The 22,003-nt window shown below is 43.4% G+C and overlaps 1 protein-coding gene across 4 annotated transcripts in view; it reads left to right on the forward strand.

The window, feature by feature from the left end:
• The first annotated feature begins 995 nt into the window (after positions 1-995).
• The window catches only part of SH3TC2 (SH3 domain and tetratricopeptide repeats 2), a 55,169-nt gene continuing 34,161 nt past the window's right edge, over positions 996-22,003 (forward strand). For 3 of the 4 annotated variants that reach the window (XM_063120597.1, XM_063120598.1, XM_063120599.1), the window contains exons 1-2: positions 996-1,212; positions 20,273-20,392. In XM_063120597.1, the coding sequence (XP_062976667.1) occupies positions 1,194-1,212; positions 20,273-20,392 (139 nt within the window). In that variant the 5' untranslated portion in view covers positions 996-1,193. Of the gene's footprint in view, positions 1,213-17,379; positions 17,435-20,272; positions 20,393-22,003 lie in introns of those variants that run through there. The other variant, XM_063120596.1, reaches the window with a different exon arrangement.

Below are 22,003 nucleotides of genomic sequence, written 5' to 3' on the forward strand. Positions count from 1 at the left end.
GCTGCCTAACAAACCTCAATAAAAGCTGATTCTAGAAGCTCGGGGTCACCACTGAGAAGGCTTTCTTCCTTGGGGATAGCTTGAAAGGAAACCTTTGGAACTGGCTGGTTCTTGTGCTCTAGCATGATGGCATCTGGGAAACAGTCTGATGAAACTGAAACTGCCAGTAATTGAAGTGGCTGCTACTGCATGATTCCTTCTCAATCTGTTCATTTCAAGAAAAATCTTTCCCCACCACCTCCACCCACCCACTTTTGGACTAACATTTCTACCATCAATCTTTAGCGATCGCTGCTCCAAAGGAAACTGATGTTCTAAAGCCTGCCATGAACTTCCTGTCTCTCCGGAAAGAGGAAGCAAAGCAAATTTGTTTTTGTTTTTTAAAGGCCATTCTCCAGAACTGTCAGTTTGCCAGCTTTGTCCATATCTGGATTTTGTGAACATTTTAAGATTTTGGGAATGGGGAGAGAATATACCTCCACCCAAAAATTGTACCCCAACATGTTCAGCGGGAAACCAAGGCAAGATGTTCCAAGTCTAATTGAAACTCTCCTTGAAATGTTTTTATGTTTGCTAGAACTGAGAAGTGAAATCGAAAGTTTCGTCCATTGCTGTTTATTAGTTTTGCAGATAACAAAAGTGCATGTTGGGGCTGTTCAGGTTCTGCAGACTTCCCCATTCCCACCCCCTCAATAGCATATCTTGCGTATTGTGAAACAATGGGCTTTTTGATTGCTTGCCAATGGATCGCCAAATGGGGACTGAGATGAACGTTTATTAAGTTGTTTTAATTAGGTTTCTTGGGGCCAAGTCCTTTATCAGAATTCCTGTCAAGGTTTCTAAAGGGAGGAGCTGCATTCATCTGGGTATAACAAGCTGCAAGCAGATTCTTTTCCCCTTAGGCCTGGAGATTTTCAACCTGACAACCAATTCCTCCTTTACTATTGAGTGGAATCATATCTTTTTCCTTTTGCCTCTAAACAGAGCTGTAAGCACAGGACAGCAAAATGACTCCAAAGCTCCTCTGCATTTTATTCTAGGGCACACTGTGCTTCTAATCATCAGCATCCTGTAGAGAGCCCTTCTAAAGTTGGAAGCAATGGAGAGAGCCTTCCTCGGTAAAACTGAGCTAATGGCATGAGCAGATGAACCTACTACAAGAAGTCCTGTCCATCTGCTCCGGAAACATATAGATGCAGAACACAGTAGCAGGTGAGTGTAGAAAGAGAACTTGCTTAAAAATATATCTTGTTTTACAGCATCATTGTGTATTTGATATTATTTCACTGATTCTGCAGTGGACCTAAGGGGTTAGATCCAGGAACTGTCTTCCATGGATGGGAGACTCATGGTAGGTGCCTCTGCCTGATTTGGGGGGATTACCCCCTATCCCCACACCACAACTCTCCCCATTCAGCAGGCTCTTCTAACCATCTGTTTCACATTTTCAGTGATTTGGAGGGACTGCTTTGGGGAGGAGGGGGCAGAAAAGTCTGCTTCCCACCAGCCTACTTGTATGAGTCTAAATCCGGATCCAATGACATTTACTTAGGCTGCTGTCCTACACACTTACTTGATAGTAAGCTCCATCTAACAGAGCAGAACGTACCTCCAAGTAAAAATGGATAGATTGCATTGTTAAGAGCTCTGTTACTATCTTTCACATTTATAAAAAATATTATAGTCTATTAGGACTACTGATATGTTACTTTTAAGAAACAAGTGGTAGAGAAAAGATGTTTCCAAGAGGGAAAAGAGAGAGATCTGTGGAAGGGAGAGAAAAAGCAGAATCCATTTTAGCTTACTGGTTTGGGAAACCATCATTCTGGAGTGTAACAGACCCACCTAATCAGGGCTGGTGTCAGTGGTAGGCATAGCTGGGCACTGGCCAGGGGCTGCATTCTAGCGGGGGCCCACTGACTAATGCTGCCTGGAGTTGCTCCTCCTCTTCACCTTTGCAAACAGCTTGTTCACCTCCTGCTCTGGCAGTGGTGACAACGGTGGTGGTGGTTAAGAGAAGCAGCAAATGCCAGGGCCTACTTGTGGTTCTGTGTGTGAGCATCAGCACTTTGTCTTTTGTGAAATGGGTATTTTGTTGTACTTGTTAGAGAAAATATGTGATGTGGCGTTAGGGGCTTAGTCCTCATGCCTTGTACTCAGTTTCTTGACCAAGTTTCTTGTCTGAGCCTCATTAGCCTGCCTTCTGTAAAACAGGTGCTATAGCAGAAAACGTTGGGTTCAAAAGAGTGGTTGTTTTGGAGCACAGACCGCACCTTTGCCTTGTATTTAGCTTCTTGGGCAAGTTTCATTTCTTTTAGCCTCTCCAGTTTGCCTTCTGGAAAATGGATGTTTTGTGACTGGCAATGCCCACCATATAGCCATTTTATAAATCAGCAAGCTCCACATGGCAGCTATTTTGTGAGTGCACTCACAACACTCTCAAAATTCCATGTGTGTCAACCACCAGCCCCAAAAGGTTGGGACCCCTATACCAGAAAAGCTACTCAGTCAATATAAATACATTATATAGTGGTGACCACTGAGTCTCTGGTTGTGTATGCACAGAATGGTAAGCCAAGATTCTGGAGAATCATGGCTTACCATGAATGAGCTGCATGCTGGTGCACATAGCCCATTCAGTCCCACTTAGCTTCTCTCAGTAGCGTGATTGAACATGGGATCTTGGCTTGCTGCTCTTTCCCGGCTTGTATTATGCAAATAATGGGCAGTCCCATTTTCCTTCTTTCTTTCTGATCTGTGAATCCCTTCTCTAAATCCCACCACCACTGAAGGCATGTTTGGTGAGAAAACTAGAGAGGGCCATTTTGGTGGTTGCTCCCAGTTTCTGGACCTTCTTGCTGAGGCTAGGTTGACTCCTTCTCTGTTGTCCTTCCACTGGCAGGCAGAGATGTTTGTATGGACAGTGCTTAATTGGGTCCAGTTGGTGAAGGTAAGAGAATAAATTAGACACATAGACATAGCTGGGATAATAAATTGGCCACAACTTTATTGAATAGGCTTGGCAGTGGCATTGGGAATAGATCCTATCATCAGCCAGCCCAACTGCTGACCATTTCTCCTTCCTGACCCCCATGCCCAAAGGTCTGGTGGTAGATGGCAGGACCAGGGGCACACCATGGCTTGGACCACTAATATGAACCTCTTTTCACCACCATGGACATGGCCAGCTTGCAGCCTCTATGCTCATCTGGTCTTAGTACCACATCCCTAAGATCCCATATGGGAATCCTCACCACGGGGGAGCAAGGAACCCAATCCTGCTCCCCCTCACCAATGGATCCAGCCCAAAATCCTAGAGCCACATGGGAGCCCTGGAGTGAGAACAAAAGAGAGATTTCACTTCTAGCGGGTCTGCCTATTTGGCCCAACCCCCATCAAAGCACAGCTTGGCTCAGCAATCCCTTCCTGAGAAGACAATGATGCTGCGGTTTGCAACCTCTCCCCACCAACCCTTTTCTCCCTTTGCTGCTGGCCTGCATGCCTCCACAAATCAAGGCTCCCTATTAAGAGGGGAACTTGGCTTTTATTCAGACGGGTCTTTGGTATGTAACCTGGTCTGTAGTTGAAGGCGATTTTAACTAATTGGGTGCTATCTATTTCTTTTATTGTTTTTTTAAAAAATAATTTGTTATGTTTTAATTGTTTTTGTTTTAACCTCAATTTTATTGGTACCCCCTTGAGCATCATTTTTGATACTGGAATATAAATAAATAAAATGTGGATGGCCCCTGCCTTCTGGGGCAAGGATATAGTGGGCGCTTTCATTTTTGCACCTTCTCTTAAACCTGGTTACCTGTTTAACGAAGTTTGCCCCTATAGGAACTGCAGGTAGGTATCTTGGGTGAATTCTGTTGATATGGGCTATAGGAAAATTAAATTAGTATTCCAAATGAGACCTGACAACTGTACTGAGATTGATGATGTAGAAAAAGGAGAAAAAGCACCACTACATGGTATGAAAAAAGAGAGACTAGCTCTGGTGCTATAAAGGATAATAAATCTTAAATGGTATTGTTGAAAACATATTGATGTATAATTAAAAAAGCTCAATGTTTCGGATCCAAGATCCTTTGTCAGGAGATGATAAGGAATGTTCAGTGTTGAGAACAATACTGTTGTCCTTAGTAGCAAGATTAAACACTTTGTCTGTGGAGCGTCCATGTCGAGAGCTGCATTTGTTATCCAAAATGCTGTTGGTACAAAGAGATTGGCCAGAAATTAGATGCTTTGTGAAGTCCCAGTCTCATAACACTAGTAAGTAATTAAGAACATAACAAGAGATATGCTGGATCAGACCAAAAGCCTATCAAATCCAGTATCCTGTTTTCCACAATGGTCAACCTGCTTTCTCAATGGGAAGTCCACAAGGAGGAGATGAATGCAACAGCACCAACCTGCTCAGGTTCCCAATGAACTGGCATATAGAGAAATACTGCTTTCAATAGTGGAGGTAATATATACCCATAATGGCAATATACCCATTGTTATCCTTCTTCGCTATGAATTTGTCTAATCCCCTTTTAATGTCATCCAAGTTGGTGGCCATCACAATAACGTGTAATGGTGTATTCCATAGTTTAACTATGCACTGTGTGAAGGACTTCCTTTTAACTTTCCTGAATTCCCCACCAATCAGTTTCTAGACCCCAGTTTCTAGTATTATGAGAGAGTAAGAAAACATTTCTCTATTTTCTCCACGCTATGCATAATTTTATACACCTCTATCAGTCCTCCTTTACTCAATTTTTTTCCTAAGATAAACAGCACCAAACATTGTAATATGTCCAGTGCATCCCCGCTGTATTTTACTTGAAATGATGGCGACCCGAACTATATGAATCGTATAGTACAGTCTGTGAGCCAGAGAATGTTAGAGCTGGCTGCTATGTCTCAGATGATTCTTAAGAGATAGACATTAGTCTGTGAAGTGCATTGAGAGAGGCTAGGAGTGTCAAGTTTAATTTCTGTTCACTGAATTTCTAAGTTTGCCTTTTTTTCCCTCATTAAGTACTGAAAGTTGCCTTGGTTTTATGAATAAATAAAACTTAAGCACTGAAACGTTTTAAGTTAGTATAATATCCTGGTAAAGTTGCATTTTATGCAAACCCTAAAAAATGAGTTGTAGGGATTAACCTTCAATGTGACTAGACTATAAATGCTTATAGACTATTTTAGCCATAAATTTCTGAAGATTCAACTTGAATCATTTCCCCCCACTTTTCCCTCTGACCTTATAAATATTTACTCAGAAGTAAGTCCCAGTTGGTCCAGTAATTGCTGGGAAATCATGAATAGGATCATGTTGCATGAATAAATGGTTTTAACCACACCAGGATTAGAACCCTAGAATAATTTGTCCACACAGTAATAGCACTTGAAGACTATTGTACATCCTCTTCCCTATTGAAAGCCATGCAGCAATACAGCCTTCTGTGTGAACCACAAATTGCCAAAATCTAGTCGGAGTGAGCGCACTGCCTCCAGCAAGCCTGTCACGTTTACTTTCAGTTAACAATTTATGATCACCCCATTCATTAGTTTTTAGCATGATGTCTGAACTGGACACTCAAGGCAGTTATTGTCCACTGCTGTTATCTAGAGCAACTTAGTTCAGGCCACCTCTCTGGTTACTCATGCTCCAGATGATGCCTATATCTTTGGTCCAGGTGATTAGGACTCATGGTGCTATATCACATGGGTGAGACTGCCATATGTCATCAGTGTGGTTCACAACCACATGACCTCTATCTATCCAGCAGGTTGGAAGATTTAGATATGACCAAGAACAGCACAGAAGTCACAAAGGAGGTGGCAACCACACTGCTCCAGGTTAAATGCAAATAGGGCTTTATACTGCAATGTATTTGTACCTATCCAATAAAAGGTTCATGCGTTCTCCTAGCCCTGTATCAAGTTATCACTGAATAGCTCTTGGAGCTTAATGCCTTTAAGAAACATACTGCTGTGCACTGGATCTGAAACTGCATAGCCCCCTTTGCAACTCTCAGCACTGTCATTTAGATCCCAGTGTGGTTCCTATCTTTACAAAGGCTTGTAACATCCCGCCATGCAGGTTGATGCCTGCACTCTACCTGCATCAAAAGGCCATTGATTACCCTGCATTATTTATGGATTTCAGGGTACTTAGCACTGTTGAAGATGCAAGATAGGGATATTTCTAGCAAGGCTTAATAGCAAAACAAAATAGCCCAAGAGTGAAAAAGCAGCTACAAGGTGGGGCACAAATGAAGGTGGGACAAACAGATCTCTGTTGGCAGCCTCTACTTTGGCAATGGGAAATCAACCAGCCAGGAGCAACTCCCCATCCACAAGATCCCCGTTTCCTTTTAAAGCAAGATGGAAGATTTCTGCAGGTTGGAGGAGTCCCAAGTTGACCTGTTCTTGCCATCCAACGAGTGAAGGTCAGGAGGAAGAAACTGGCACTGGAAGAAATGGAATCCATCCATCTCCTGGAAAGAAGGGAGTTGGCGCTCTGGTTCTCCTTGAAGGCAAGACTGCTTGGGGTTTTGTTTCCTTCTGTGCCTGCATGCCTGTTGTGGGCTGGTTCCCTTTGGAGAGGAAGGAATGCACCATTTGCATGTTTTCTGTATTCCCTAGGAAAAGGCTTGCAGTGTTAAAGCTGCCTGCTGTGAATTTGGATGCTAAGAATAAGAGTGTACTGGGATGTTATATGCATTGGGGAGTGGAAACATCTGTGTAAGTCATAATGGGTGGTATCAGGAAGCTCTGTCTGAGGAGCATGTTACAATACTGGAAGTGGGGTGCTGAGAAAGCTACAACAAGAAGAAGAAAGATTCCTTTTTACACTGGCCTGAACAATTTTGATGAAGACCAGGGCACCATTTTAGGTTTCAGGGAGGACTGGGAAAATTCAAGGTACGATTCAGAGGCCTGCTCTCAGCCACATCCAAGCTTAAATGGCAAAAAACCAAAAACATAAAGCAAACAGACAAAAACGAAGAAAAGAAAAACAAACCCATTGCATTTTGAGAGCATATGTTATGATTACTTTTTAATACTTCATAATAACCAGATATATATAGGTGCTCCTGAGGAATAATACTCAATGTGGGTTTGGAGCATATATTAAGGAAACAATGGCATTCTCTTTAAAAAACATTGCTTCTGTCGAGCAGAATTTCTGCTGATTACTGAGATAAAATGTGCAAAGTGTTCTGATCACTCTAAAGAACTATATAAATATTTGCTATTGTTAGTAAAAGTTCAGTCATCACATTGGATAGCAAATTCTTCCCAGCCTGGCTAGACTTCATTCAGCGGTATAAAATATCTGCTTGAACATTCACAGGTTGTTGCTGTTGTTGTTTTATTCTCCTAACATCTACCTATGTTTCCCCATGAACAAGACAGAGGATAGCTTTGAACTGCAGTAGCCGTACTTCATGAAATAATTCTGGAGTAGGGTGATGGTAACAGCAATAATTTAAAGGGCTCTGCATAGATTTTTTCCCATCAACTGTTGTTGGAAAATACTCATGCACAAGGCCACAACTCCCTGCCCATCTTACTGTTCAAACACTTTAAGTTACTAGCTGAGTTTGGATGACATGTTAATCAACTGTGTGGGGTGGGTGGGTGCGTAATAGGAACAGAATGGGAATCAACCGTTGATTAGCGTGTCGTCCGAACTCAGCCACTGTTTCAGTGTTCTTCACTGCAAGGCCTAAGGGCCACTGGCAGCTCCCAATTAGCTCAAGGGCTCTCTCCACATCTCTCTTCCATCCCCTCTCTCTTTGCAGTAGCTGCTAAGTCTGTATGTAAACCTCCCAGAGAGCTTCATATATGGGGCGGTATACAAATGCAATAAATAATTAGAAAAGGCTCTCTAGCGTTGCCTTGTTGCTTGCTTTAGTGGTGATGTGGTTTGGGCTACTGGAAGTGGCTTCAGGGGTGGGGAGTTGGGAGGCCTGCTGTTTCTCAGCAGTAAGACTGGGGTGGGAAGGAGAACCTAGGAGAAATCAGCCAATTGGCTGTGGTAGGGGAGGACTCTCCAAGGCTAAGAGAACTATGGTTGGCTAGCTGCTGCAGCAGTGCATTTTCCAGGCAGTGACCATGGAGGGGAAATTGAATTTGTGGGTGGGAGAGTGAGCAATGTGCACCCGAACTGGGAGATTTTCCAGCACTGAGTAGAGCAGTGCATTCTTTCAGTGACAAGAAAAAGATCCATCCCATCTAAGGACAAAGTGAGCCTGTTGGAATTGGCCTGGTGGCAGGTGTGTGTGGGGAGGAGAGGCCACCCATGATCTAGGAAAGGCAGGCAAGTAGCCTCAGCACTGGTGCCTGAAGTTAAAGTGGCTCCTGCTTGGAAATTAGTGATGATCATCACACTATTTACTTGCATGTATGCTTGCTTAGAAGCGGGATGGTTATGCCTGCAGACTTCCATGGGCAGAATGGGGCAGGGCGGGGGCTCTGCCGTGGAACACACCCCACATCTGTAATGTGGCTACACTTGGCATTCTGAGTTTACTTGTGGTTGCAACTTCTGAAAAAGGATGTAGAACTGGAAAAGGGCAGCCAAAATGGTCAAGGCTTCTCGGTGTGTCCGCTTAGGACTTGCTGTAGTATGGAAATGATGGTATTTGCACATTTAGCACAAAACACGCATGTTTCTTGAATGTGTTTTAGTTCCCAATAAAACCCAAAAAATTTAAAGATGTTAAATACACATAAGCATTAACAAGGGAGCAAGACAACATTTCAATAATAACTGAAGCTACCTGTGTGCGGAGTTAACGGTTACCTCGTGGTGGTCTTTAAGTAATAAACCTATGGCACATCAAGAGGCCCTCTCCTTAAAATGCAGGGGATTTTTCTAACCTGCCTTCTGTAGGCTGTCAGGAAATCCTTTCCACCCTTAAGCAATCAAGTCTTCCTGTTTCCTCCCCCATCTTTCTTCTAAAAGCAGAAACCCATCCACAGGCAGCAAACTCACAACTATGCTATTTTACGTGTGTGTGTGTGTGTGAACCAAGTGTTCTTGCATATATCATTAATATAAAATTACCAGCATTTTCAAATGTGTGTAGCTTAATTGTACAAGGAATTTGGGGGTATAATTACTATTGGAGTTATTTGGGTTTTATTATTGGTATAATTCAGAGGTGAACAACTTGTGCCCCTCCAGATGTTAATGGACTGCAATTCCAATCATCCCTCATCACTGGCTATGCTGCCTTGGCTAATGGGAGTTGCAGCCCAACAACATCTGGAGGGTCACAAAGTGCCCCCCTATAAATTACTTATATTAGTTTTAGATGATTATATATTATTGGTATAATTACTACTGTAGTGCATGGTTATACATGTTCTCCTGGCAGTAATTAATCATACGGATGTACCATAAGTTTTGCATCCAAAACAGGAGGGCATGCTACTATACCAAAACCGCAAAGAAGTAGAATAAAGGGTCTTAGAGTCAGTGTTGTCTAATGGTTAGAGCAGCCTTCCCTATCTTGGTGCTCTCTCAATGTGTTGGAGTGCAACTCCCATCATGCTTAGGCAACATGGGGTTGGAGAAGGCTGGGTTACAGTGTTAAATTCAGAATGGAGAGTCCTCGGTTCAAATGATTGCTCAACCAGAAAGCTTAGGAGGTGATGTCGGGCCAGTAATTCTCTCTCACACTATTTAAGAAAGAGGGGAGGAAAAGCAGAGGGACAGGCAGAGAAAAAAGTCAACACCTCAAAATGGTACTGGAAAGCTAAATTTTATTTTAATTTATTTTATTATTTTTAAAAGGAGCGTTTTGTTATAAAATGGTTCGGTGTTTTTAAGGCATCAGGAACAGAAATGTATCGCAAATAGCTTCAAACGTGCCAGTGTACACACAGTAACTGCTAAATCTGTAATGTATGAATCTCTCTCTCTCTCTCTCTCTCTCTCTCACACACACACACACACACGCTTTGTTTTGCTTCCTTTCTAGAGCAGTGTCAGGGAGCAAAGCCATCTCTGCAATCTCTGTTGATGTTTAACCAGCAGTGAAATTTCTGGGTTTCAAGGGCAGAGAGCGAGAAAGGTACTGTGGAAATCGTGGGGCCGTGCAGGTGGCTGGACCAGAATTGCTAGTTTTAGCAAACCAATTGGGCAGCCTCTCGGTCCTGCCAACGGCAGTCTGACGGTAAACAACTTTGCGACCTGTTTCCTCAGTCGGCCTCCTGCAAACTCCCCCCTCCCCACTTTTCATTGTTTGGGAAGGAAAGGGGACAGAGCGCGCGCAAGCCGGGCTTATTGCAGAACACCAGATTGCGCTCGACTTTCCTCTCTCTCTCTCTCTCTCTCTCTCTCTCTCTCTCTCTCTCTCTCTCTCTCTCTGTTTACGGGTTGGCTCCTGGGTAACCCACTGACCTCACCGTTCAGCAGCACTGGGAAACGGAGGCTCCCTTGCGGCGAGACTGATAAGCCTCCGCTGAAGACATTCCTGTTTCTCGCGCGAGGGAGGGGCCGCGGGGGCGCCCACACGCCTCGCGAGTCTGCCAGTGCCGCCGCCTCCTTCCCTCCCTTCGCGCAGAGACGCCTCCAGGTGGTGGAGATCCTCCTCTTGAAGTTCGCATGACTATTATTTTTGCTTCAATTGCGCGGCCGCGGCACTTTTGGACGGGGAAGAAGAGGCAGCATGTTGGGCGCCAAAGCGAACTTCTCCACATGAGCCCCCAGGTCAGTGTTACTCCTACTACCACCTCCGTACTTGCCCTGGTGGTTGCGGAGAGGCGCCTCCCGCCCGCCGCGGTTCCGCTCCGGGCTTTGCCTTCCTGTGAAACCTCATCAGTCAGCGGCCCAGAGGCAGCGTGGACGGCCGGTATGGCAAGGCTCTGCCCCGCTATAGAGAACGTGATGGCCAAGGCACTGGAGGAGGACACCTTCCCGAATCCATATAGTGTTAAAACCTTTATTAGGCCAACTCAGGGATCACAAACAAAGTGCAAGTTTTCGAGATCCCCAGATCTCTTCGTCAGGTGAGATGTTACAAAAAGCAGGTTGGATTCTCGCTGAATCAAGGATCCAAGAAGCGCAGAGCTGTTGGGTCTGCAGCATGAGTTGTTCTTGCTTTTTGTTTTCTCACCAGGGTCCTGGTGTAGGCTTTAGCCATGAATGCCATTTGCTGTGACATTCCTTTGATCTGAACAACCAGAAAGAACAGCACCCAGGTGCTTCCAGGCAAGGGTTTTCTTGCACCTTCACCCTGTCTTCTATTTGTAACCCTCCTGTGTTTCCCACCACTTCTTACGTCATTTTCCTTCCCACCAAGGATGCTTCCAGATGGAAGGCTCCTAGCGCTCCAAATCGAAAAGGAGATGTGCAGTTGTTCTGCCTTTTCCTCCTGAACAGATGTGTGTGTGTGTGTGTGTGTGTATAATGAAAAAAAGATGGATCTGGTGGGGAAACACATAGGATCATGGGAAGCTGCCTTAGACTGAGTCAGACCATTGGTCCATTTAGCCCAGTATTGTTGACACTGATAGCTTCATCCCACCAGCCTTACATTGTTCTGCTGCAGCGAATTCTGTGCAATGGACTTAAATGACGTGGACATTATAGTCTGCTTTCCCTGCGAAGGATTCCGATGACGTTGACTATGTCCTGCTGTGATTGCGGTTCTTCTGCCCCTCATAGTGAAATATTTTGCTGTGCCATGGAAAGTCTGGTTCTTCCAGTCATGCGAAAGCACATCACTCAAACTTTAACATGTATTTTCAAACATCTTTTCATTGCGCTGTTTTGTGGGCATGGTTTCAAAGGGGGGGTATTGCTGATGAAAAAGAGGGGTGTGCCAATTGAAAACCTTTCATTCTGTTTCTGAAATCCCCCATTCTCTCCTTGCGGGGGAAACAGGACCAGGCTTAACAAGCAAAAAGTAGCAGCAACAACCCTCACCCACTTATATACAAAACTGTGAGGGAGGAAAGGAAGGTGGTGGGGGTGGGGAGAGACACTTTAGATCTGTGTGTGTTTTTAATGGAGCCTTTTAAAGCATGTGGAAAATGCACCTTCCTTGCCAGCAGCACCCTCATTTTTAAAGATAAAGAGATCCAAATTGGCACAGTGGAAGGTCTTAAGGAGGGCTTTCAGTATACCAAATTTTAATCAGATTGTTTCATCTGCTGATTATATATGAGTTTAAAACTTTTCCTCCCTTAAACCCTTATAGTTTATAGTTTTCCACTGGTGTAGGTCCATAAGCAATACAGGGCTGGTCAGTTTCACCTAAATGTCTTGTCAGTTTCAAGCGAAGTCCTTTGGCTGCTTCTGAATGGGTGTGTGTGTGTCCTTTTCCATCCTACTTTGCCCAGTTCCCCTAACACCTCCTTGCTCTCCGTGGGGGTGGGGTTCATCCCAACATCACAGACACAGGCTGTGTGTCTCTTCCCTTGTTGATTCGTCTCCCTACAAACATGTGTTGCTCTTGTTCCTATTTGAACGGGAGTTGGTGGGGGAAGGACACAGATCATGCTTCCATTCCTTTGAGCATGTGAAGCTGCGTGGGGGATGGCAGGAGACACAAACGGGGAAAAAGAGATGGAAACATTCTCCATGGGAGGGATCCTGCATCTCCCCACCTTTTTCTTTTCTTTTTAACAATGGGGGGTGTCCAGTTTTTATTGGGAGCCCCCACATGGAGAAGGATGGCTTAATCCTCTCACTAACTGTGATTTCCCTCTCAATTTCTCTGTCATTGGAGGTCCTGGTGCTGCGTTTGAAGTCTCCTCCTCCGTACATTGGGAGTTGCGATGGCCACTTCCAACCTAGCTTCACTCCCCCACCCCAGCCATTTTTTTCCTTTTAAAGTTGCAAAAATTAAGACTGCAATCCAAGGGCCTCTAATTTGGAAATGCATTCCATTGAACTCAATGGGATTTAGTTGACTGCAGTCTTACGTAATGTTCTACTTTGATGTTCAGTAATAGGAGAAGCAAATCCCAATCCCTGTTGTAAGAGGGGGAGTTGTCCCCATTCCAAACAACCAATAAACGGTAGGAGGAGGTACAAAGAAAATCTGGGGATGGGGTGGGAATAACATGTGTGAGTGAAGCTCAATGGATCTCTGCAATGCACTACAACAGAGGTGTAAGTTTACAAGTTTTCATACGCTATGTAAGCACTATATAAGCACTATATAACTGAAATGGGATAATTTGAGGGTAAACCAGAACAAAAGTGTGTGTGGGATGAACCTCTGATTGGCAGCAATGGTTCTTCAGGGTTTCAGGCAGCATTCTTTCCTAGCCCTAAATTGAGATGTTGGGGATTGAACCTGGGACCTTCTGGAGATAAACCATTTGCTCTAACACTGAGTTACAGATCCTCATCTCCTTTGTAACATGTGAAAGTTATTGGTGGAAGACAGTGCTCCCTCCCATTCAATAACATTTCATGGAATAGGATAGTTGTGCAATTAAAACCTAGTGTGGAAGCACCCAGAAAAATCCATTAAGGAAAGACAGAATAGCTGCACAATGTCTTTTGATTAGTAGCATTAGGAGTCATCTCTCTGGAAGCACCCATGGTCACTGATGATGACACAGTCCACACTCTGGAAGGACATTCAGAATCCCTCCAAAAGTTTTACCTTTTTGACCAAACACCAATGCAATAGCTAGTACAACAAATCACAGACTCATTAAGGTCCCAGGTTCTTACAATTGAATCTCATCCCTCCAACCAATAAGTCCAGGGCAGTGTACTTGAGGAGCCGTCCATCCTCCCCAACAACCTGTGAGGCAGGAGTGGATGAGAAAGTGGTTTGTTCAAGGCCATCCAACTGTGAGTTTCATAGTTCAGCTGCTGTGTCTTTCCAGTTCAAATCTAGCATTTATTTATTTATTTATTACATTTTTATACCGCCCAATAGCCAAAGCTCTCTGGGCCACTCACAAAAATGAAAACCATTAGGAACATAATAAAACATCCAACAAGCTAAAAACCCAAATACAAAATACAATATAAAAAGCACAACCAGGATAAAACCACACAGCAGAAATTGATATAGGATTAAAATACAGAATTAAAACAGCAAAGTTTAAATTTAGATGTTAAAATACTGAGAAAATAAAAAGGTCTTCAGCTGGTGACAAAAAGAATGCAGTGTAGGCGCCCGGCGGACTTCTGACCACTGTAAGAGTAAGAGATGTAAGCATAAGAGAAAACCTGAAGCAGCACGTAGCTTGTTTGCTGAACAACTGTCACATCAGTGTGGAGGGCTGGGTAAATTAGAAATCTAAATAATTTAAAATGCCCTGTTTTGTGTCATGTAGTGCAATCCTATGCATGTCTACCTGGACATAATTACCAGATGAGTGTGTATAGGATTGCAACCTTATTATCCTAGCATGCTGCCTAGCATAATTTCAGCCTTTTATTCACAAAAACAGTGGGGTTATGGTGTGATTATTTAACATACATGAAGTGCTTTGAACATACAGCATGAGATATATAAATGCATAACAACAACAACAACAACGTATTTTCCTCACATTCAAGGCACATCGAAGTGTGGAATGGTAATTTTATATGCATATGTGATTGCCAGTAAGCACCAGGGATAATAGTTTTTTCCCCCCTCCTGGATGGATAAGCAGGATTGATCTTGTGTATGCACCCTAGTAATTGAAAAGGTAAGCAGATGGAAAAAATGCAAAGTCACTGAAGGAAGATGAGATACCAGTAACAAATGTACAGTAGAAGAAAGCGATCTGGCTGCTGCTAGGAAGGGTTGTCACATTGCACAGAAATTCTCCTTATTCCAAGGGATTCTCCACTAGGGGCTTTTATCCTGTGACCGAGATTGGTTACTAATGGAAGTCTGCAGGTCTTTTACATGATGTCATCAAGCTCCAAGGCTTCTCTGACCTTTATCCCCCCTTTTTTTAAAAAAATGTGAATAATGAGCTATTTAAATATCACAAGTTGATTTTCTCTGTGAAAAGAGGAAGTGGCACTATAACACAGCATTGTCTAGTGGCTTTATAATGAAATATATAGAGCTTGCAGATAAAGGAACCCACCCACCCCTGGTGAGGAGTGTGAAAAGAGGAAACCTTAATCCTGCAAAGGATATGGACGCAGAAGCCTTGGTAAAGTTGCAGGATAAAAAAGCACCCTGTGGAAACAAACCCCAAGAATTATTTCCTGGCCATTGAGCATCCTGGTTCTCCTACCCCTAGACCCAAAAAACTAGCAAGCTCAAGCCCTCCTCCCCTTCATGTTTGGAATTAGAGGTAAGAATGATTTCTGATTATTATGTGGCGGTATATCACCCAGAGCTGCTGAATTAACTGTAAACAGAACTATCTTTCTTTCATTAGCAGTAGAAAAAGGAGTTGACCAGTCAATGTGAACTGATCCAGTAATATAAATATTAAAAAGAAAAGTGTCAGTGCATAGGGTGCAACTTTCCTATTCTCCTTTTTTCCTTTCTGTTTTTCCAATGAGTGGGTTGATTCTCCGGTCTTTAGCATATGACTCTATGAACATTAATGAAGGTGGGGTTTTTTGTGTTTTTTTTTACTTTAAGCCCTTTAAGACCGTCTAGAAACTGTAGTTTTGCTAGAGTACAGCTGCTAGGAAGCCAAGAGTTTGGATCCTTATTACACCAATCCTCTTATCACTTGCACTGGCTTCCAGTCTGGTTTCAAGGCTCAATTCAAGGCACTGGTTGTGAGTTTTCAAGCCCTAAATGGCCAGCGACCAAGATATGTTGAGAAGCGCTTCTTTTCATACAAGCCAGCCTGAGAAGACTACTCCAAAACATGGCTCTTTCTCCTTCTTCCCCCACCATCAGAGATGTGGTGAGTGCACACTAGGGATAGGGCTTTTTTATTATTATTCTGGCACTCCGGTTGTGAACAATGTCCTGAGACAGTTACACTCTGTTATTCTCGAAAGCTTTTCAATAAATGTGGTCACCTGTTTCTGGTAATGTTTTGTGCTCTATGAGCTGTCTTGTTTTATACTGTTTTTGTTGTTAACCACCTTGGATATATGATATACAGAAGGCAAGGTGTATATTAGCTTTGTAAATAAGCCCACTGAAGTTACTAGCCTGCAAAACAATTTACTAGCTTTCTAAGAGGCTAATAGCCTGTATTTCAAAGCTGACAGTAGAGGCGGAGAAGCACTTTCCCCTGCAGGTAACTGGTCTCTTAACAGGCTAGTAAACAAAAATACCTTCTATTAATGGGAATGGCAGAGAAGGGAAGGAGCGACCCATCCTTTTTCTGCTATCAGTCTGCTGTGTTTTCATGCTGTTTGCAGAGGAAGGGGCTTCCCTTCCCTTCCTTATAGGGTTGGTGGAGCAGGGAAGGAATTCCATGGATGGAATTCAATCACCTGTGTTAAATTTCTGGTTTCCTGTGGCTAAATACAAAACTGGTATACACACACACACACACTATTTTAATCTAGAATTCTTATTCATACACTAATTGAAATAGGGATTTTAGAGGTTTTGACAATTTAACCAAAGAATCAGCGGGTGTCATGAGATACTGTAGCCTATATTATAACCAGAATATGTTTTTCTGTTATTTGATAACACAAATGGGGAGTGTTTGGGGGGAGTAGTAGAAAGCAAAGCCCTTCTCTGACAGCGAAATATGTAAGGGACATGTTTCCTATTGCATCTTTTCATTTGGTGTTCATGTGCAGGTGCAGAGGTGAATACCTACCGAAATTTATATGAATTAGCTTTGCAGAGTATTTCATGGGGAGAACCAGTAGCTTATTGGTAGAGCACAGGCTTTGCATGCAGAAGGTCCCAGGTTCGATCCCTGGCATCTCCAGGGAAGGCAGGAAAAACTTTTGCCTGAAACCCCGGAGAGCTTCTGCCAGCCAGTGTCAACAATGTTGGGCTACAATGACCAAGGGTCTGACTCAGTATAAGGCAGCTTCCTAAGTTCCATTTTCATAGTAGTGCACCTTATTTGCATAACATGCAAATTATGCCACCCGGATGTGTGGGTTTTCCCCGCTTGTCTTTAAGGTTTTTTTTCACTTCCACCCACCAATGCTTGGAATGCCAAGAATGTGTTGCCTGGCGTTTGAGATACAATCTGAAAAGGCAAGGAGGCGGAACAAACCATTGGAACTGAAGAGTTGATGCTGGGCAGTTGCTGCTTCTTGGGGACAGGCCCAGCCACACCTCCCACCTTCCAAATGCACGCTGGCCATCAAAAGATGCATTGTGCATTGAGAGGCTGTTTTCCAAAGACAAACAGAGCACTTTTGAAAGACTGGTGTGGTGGACTGCATTGGTCTTGTCCTGGTGCTGCTAGAAAGGAGAAACTGCTGGCTTTGGGACTGGATGGGATGGTGGACACATGGGCTGCTGTTTTGGTTCACTTTTCCCGAGGAAATTTTCATTGTGGTCCACAGGTGAGTTGCCCAAAGCCTCCTTCTAGCTAGAGCATAATGCTGTTCTTGATTTTCTGTGTATATATTTGCCTTAAGCCTTCTATGAGAATTCTGTATGAGTAGCTGAGCAGCACAGTAGAATAAGTTCTAACAGGATCTATCGTCCTAGTAGGCTGCTGCTGCTGCTGCTCTCCCTCTCTTTCTCTCCCTCCCCCCTGCCCCATTTACTTCCTAGACTGTTACCAGCATCTCCTGGGTCGAAGCACCAGCATAAACAGGAAGGACCAGTTATTCATTTTATGTCTGTGGTGCTGAATTCTTGCAGCTTCCCTCATGGAAAATATATTGCATGCTCAACTCCCATATTTCCTGCTTCTAAGGATCATAATTGAGTTTGCAGAAGGCTGATTTTTTTTAATGTAATGCCTTTTAGGGCTATGAACTCAAAAGTAGTACTTTGTTTCCTTGTATTGTGGCAAGATGTAATGGCCTAGGGCCAATGGGCATGAAATGTTTTTGTGTCTTTACCCTCACTCTACAGCATTCATAATTTTGTCAACCTGTATCATGACCTTCCCCTGCTTTAATCCCATTTTCTAAAATAAAAATGCCAGCTTCTGAATCCTTGCTTGATAAGGAAGATGCTTTTATATGTGTAATACCTTTATTAGGTTAACTAATATGGATTTTGGAATAATTCTTATGGCCAATATGGCTATCTTTGCTTTTTGTGTGGCATTTCTGATCGTTTAGTTGTTTTGTGTATCTTCTCCAAAGGAATGTCTCCAAGCTCAGAGAGTGGGCAGCCAGCAAGTGTAAGGTGATCCATGTTGGGGCAACCCCCCCACAACTTTAAGTATAACCTAATGGGATCTGATCTGGTGGTGGCTGAACAAGAAAGAGATCTTGGGGTTGTGGTAGACACCTCGATGAAAATGTCCACCCAGTGTGCAACTGCTGTAAAGAAGGCAAGGTCCATGTTAGGCATTATAAGAAAAGGAATTGTGAATAAAATGGCCAGTATCATACTGTCTTTATACAAATCGATGGTGTGACCACACTTAGAATACTGTGTGGTTCTGGTCACCACACCTAAAAAAGGATATCATAGAGCTGGAAAAGGGGCAGAAAAGGGCAACTAAAATGATTAAGGGATTGGAGCATCTCCCCTATGAGGGAAAGTTACATCAACTGGGATTGTTTAGTTTGTGGGGGGGGGGAAGGAGGCTAAGGGGAGACATGATAGAGGTGTACAAAATTATGCATTGTATGGAGAATGTGGATAAGGAGACATTTTTCTCCCTCTCTCAAAATACTAGAACTCGGGGTCATCCCATGAAGCTGATTGGTGGGAGATTCAGGTCAAATAAAAGGAAGTACTTCTTCACACAGCACATAGTTAAATTATGGAACTCACTACCACAAGATGTAGTGATGGCCACCAACTTGGATGGCTTTAAAAGAGGGTTGGATAAATTCCTGGAGACGAAGGCTATCAATGGCTACTAGCCCTGATGGTTCTGTGCTATCTCCAGTATTCGAGGCAGTAGGCCAGCATGCACCAGTTGCTGGGGAACATGGGTGGGAGGGTGCTTTTGCACTATGTCCTGCTTTGTTGGTCCCTGGTCAACGACTGGTTGGCCACTGTATGACAAGAGTGCTGGACTAGATGGACCTTCAGTCTGATCCAGAATGGCTGTTCTTATGCTTGGATCTCAATTCTGCGGCTAAACAGAAGATAGATGCAACAGATTAATAGCCTCATGTATAAAAAGCCCACAGTGGCTCCCAAACTGCAAGGGTCACATCTGAAGAAGTCCCAAGTGATGACTTGCATGTGTGAATGTGTCATCACAGATCTAACATCAGATACTGAACTTCACATCACATCAACATGTATGCTTTCTGTAGAGTCTAGTCACACATCCGTCATTGATATGTATTGTATATTATGCAGTAATCAAGTGTAGAGAAAATCACTGATATACATGACTGTGAAACAGCTTTCAGGCTAATGTCTGAAGCACCAGCATTACCCACCCCGTTTGTTCCCATAAGTTGGTCAATTTTAATTGGTTTAGCCAAATGGTAAACTGAAACCATGGATGCTCCAGAAATTTGTTTCTGCAGGAATCTCTCAAGAAGCAATTGCAAAATCTTGTTTTAACACAAGTTGCCAAATTTCAGCATCGTTTTTGCAAACTATGAAACTAGTTTCAGTTCATCTATCTAAACACATCTAGTTCCCCCTTTCAAAACAGTTTGGACTAAAATAACTAATGAACGAATTTTAGTTTGCAAGGGTAAGAGATGGACTGCAGCTCACACAGGAGCTGTCTATACGCGCGGGAAGTCCTGGGGTGGCTCCAAATCTGTGCTGCGTTGGTTATATGATACAACTGATGATTTGGAGCCAACCTGGAGCAAAGAGCCAGAGACCCGCAGCAGGAAAGTCAGGGACTTATCTTGACTTTTCCTGCACAAGCAAGGTCAGTGTGGCTCTTCCATGGGGGCGTTCTCAGGCAGAAGGTGACCTCTCATTGGTTACCAGAAGCTGGGGGAGGGGGCAGGCCTGGCGAGCCTAATGGCCACTGGAAAGCCTGTGCTGCCTCCCTCCATGTAAATAACTTGCTGCCACCCCACAGCAGTGATACTGCAGGGTTTGGCAGCAGAGTGGCACCAACTCAACGCCGTGAAGACACCCCCTTAGACAAGCACTATTGCTAAACTTACATAAGTGTGTGTGCGAGAGATCCCATTCCTTGTGATGACAAGGACTTTATTTCTCTGAATGCTCTTAATCAGCAATATCTTTTCATCCTGAATCTCATCTGATCTCTGGCTCCCTATTTTCTCCAGGTGAAGAGTTGTCCTCTTGTTCATGCAGCCAACCTGTGTTCCTGGCCAGTTGGTCCAATTTGCAACAGTACACAGCTGAACCCCCAGAAAGATGTTTCCGAGAGGGGAAGATGGCATCAGGTAGTACTTTAAAAAAAAAAGGTCTCATTCTCCACCTCCAGAAGTGTGTGTATGAGTCAGAGGAGTGGGGATACTTTTGTGTTGTGGTGAACCTGATACTGTCCCAGGGGCAAGGTCTGGTAGAGCATGTAGGTCTGCCCAGGAATGGCTGATTCTTCAAAGAAAGTACTTTAGGGCGGCCAAGTGTAAGACACACTTGGACATAAACACTAACATGAGATGTTTTTAGCTTTGTACTTATTTCTGTATGTGTATATTACAGCCACTTCAAAGTTTACATAGTATTACATAGTAAATGTAATATCTTTATTAGGCGAACAAAGCAAAACATGTGCAAACTGCCAAGATCTCCAGAGCTTGCTCATTTTTAGATGATCTTTTGGTTGGCCTAATAAAGGCATTCCACAAATATGAATGTTAAGATTTTTCTTATGCTCAACACACTTACCTTTGGCGCACTTTTTTTTTTTTTACATGGAAAGTATGTTTGCTGTGGTTATACCAGTACTACATTAGTGTCTCCCAGAATAATCACTTTTAAGTCTGAAAAGCAGCCACACATCCCTAAATATTTGTGGGCCTGTTCAAAGAGCCTTAGATTGCCACAGCTCCCCAATGTACATCCATTACATTTTTATGGAAATCCACATGCCCTTCACACTTGATGTGTTCACTGTGGGAAATGCTGGAGTTATTCCAGTGTAGATCTGGCAAACATGGTTACCACTCAAACTGTGAAGTAGCCTTTTGCCCACAATTCAGTATGGCTTGTCGCTTTTTTGTTGTTGTTCAGTCCAGGTGCTTATTTTTCTAGAAGGTGACAAAGGAATAAATGGGTCAAGAAAACACACTAGCAATGGTAGAATGTAGCTTGCTAGCTATGTTCACGTGCCTCTTTCAGTCTCTGGATCATTTCAAATGCTTGGGGAAACTTCCCATGCTCTGCATTAACCCATCTGTAAAATGTGAGTGGTGAATTTGCTTTCAGAATTCCCAAAGGGAAAGCAAATGGCAATGGGAGATTTCATTCTCTTGTAAGAAAAGCTGGCTAAATGAGCATCCACTGAGCTATCTTCTTCTGTTTGTAGCTCTAATGTGGTCTACAGTTCCATGCAAATCAAATCACAGTTTGTTCTACAGACTAGCAAAACTGACAATGGACACGGAACGTTGAAGTGAATCTACTTGCAAAAGCATGCCGTTGTTTACAGCCCAGATTTCTTGGCCTGCATTTTGTTTGCTAATCCTTGTCTGCCCAATGACGTGGCCCAGGTTTTCAATCCTGTTAGCCTGACACAGCTTGGGGAAAGCATGCTTGATTTTTTTTAATGGGTCTCAGACATCATTAATGTAATTGCTGCCTAAATGTCTTGATTCCAGGGGCTTTATGGCTACGACTGCTGATGTATAAACCCCGTTAGCTTTTTTCCAGGTTTTAGCAATTATGGGATATCTCAGTTTCCCCTGAAAATTGATGAGCAAAGGCTTATGCAAATCAATTACTTTGCTTGAAGAACAGTAGTAACTAGGACCCCCCTTTCTCTGGGGTAGTTTCTACAGACTCCCGTTGCTACCCAGATCAGCACGAAAGCAAGAAAAGGAATCCACAGA

Source organism: Elgaria multicarinata, chromosome 3, assembly GCF_023053635.1.
Source record: "Elgaria multicarinata webbii isolate HBS135686 ecotype San Diego chromosome 3, rElgMul1.1.pri, whole genome shotgun sequence".
NCBI classification, from domain to species: domain Eukaryota; kingdom Metazoa; phylum Chordata; class Lepidosauria; order Squamata; family Anguidae; genus Elgaria; species Elgaria multicarinata.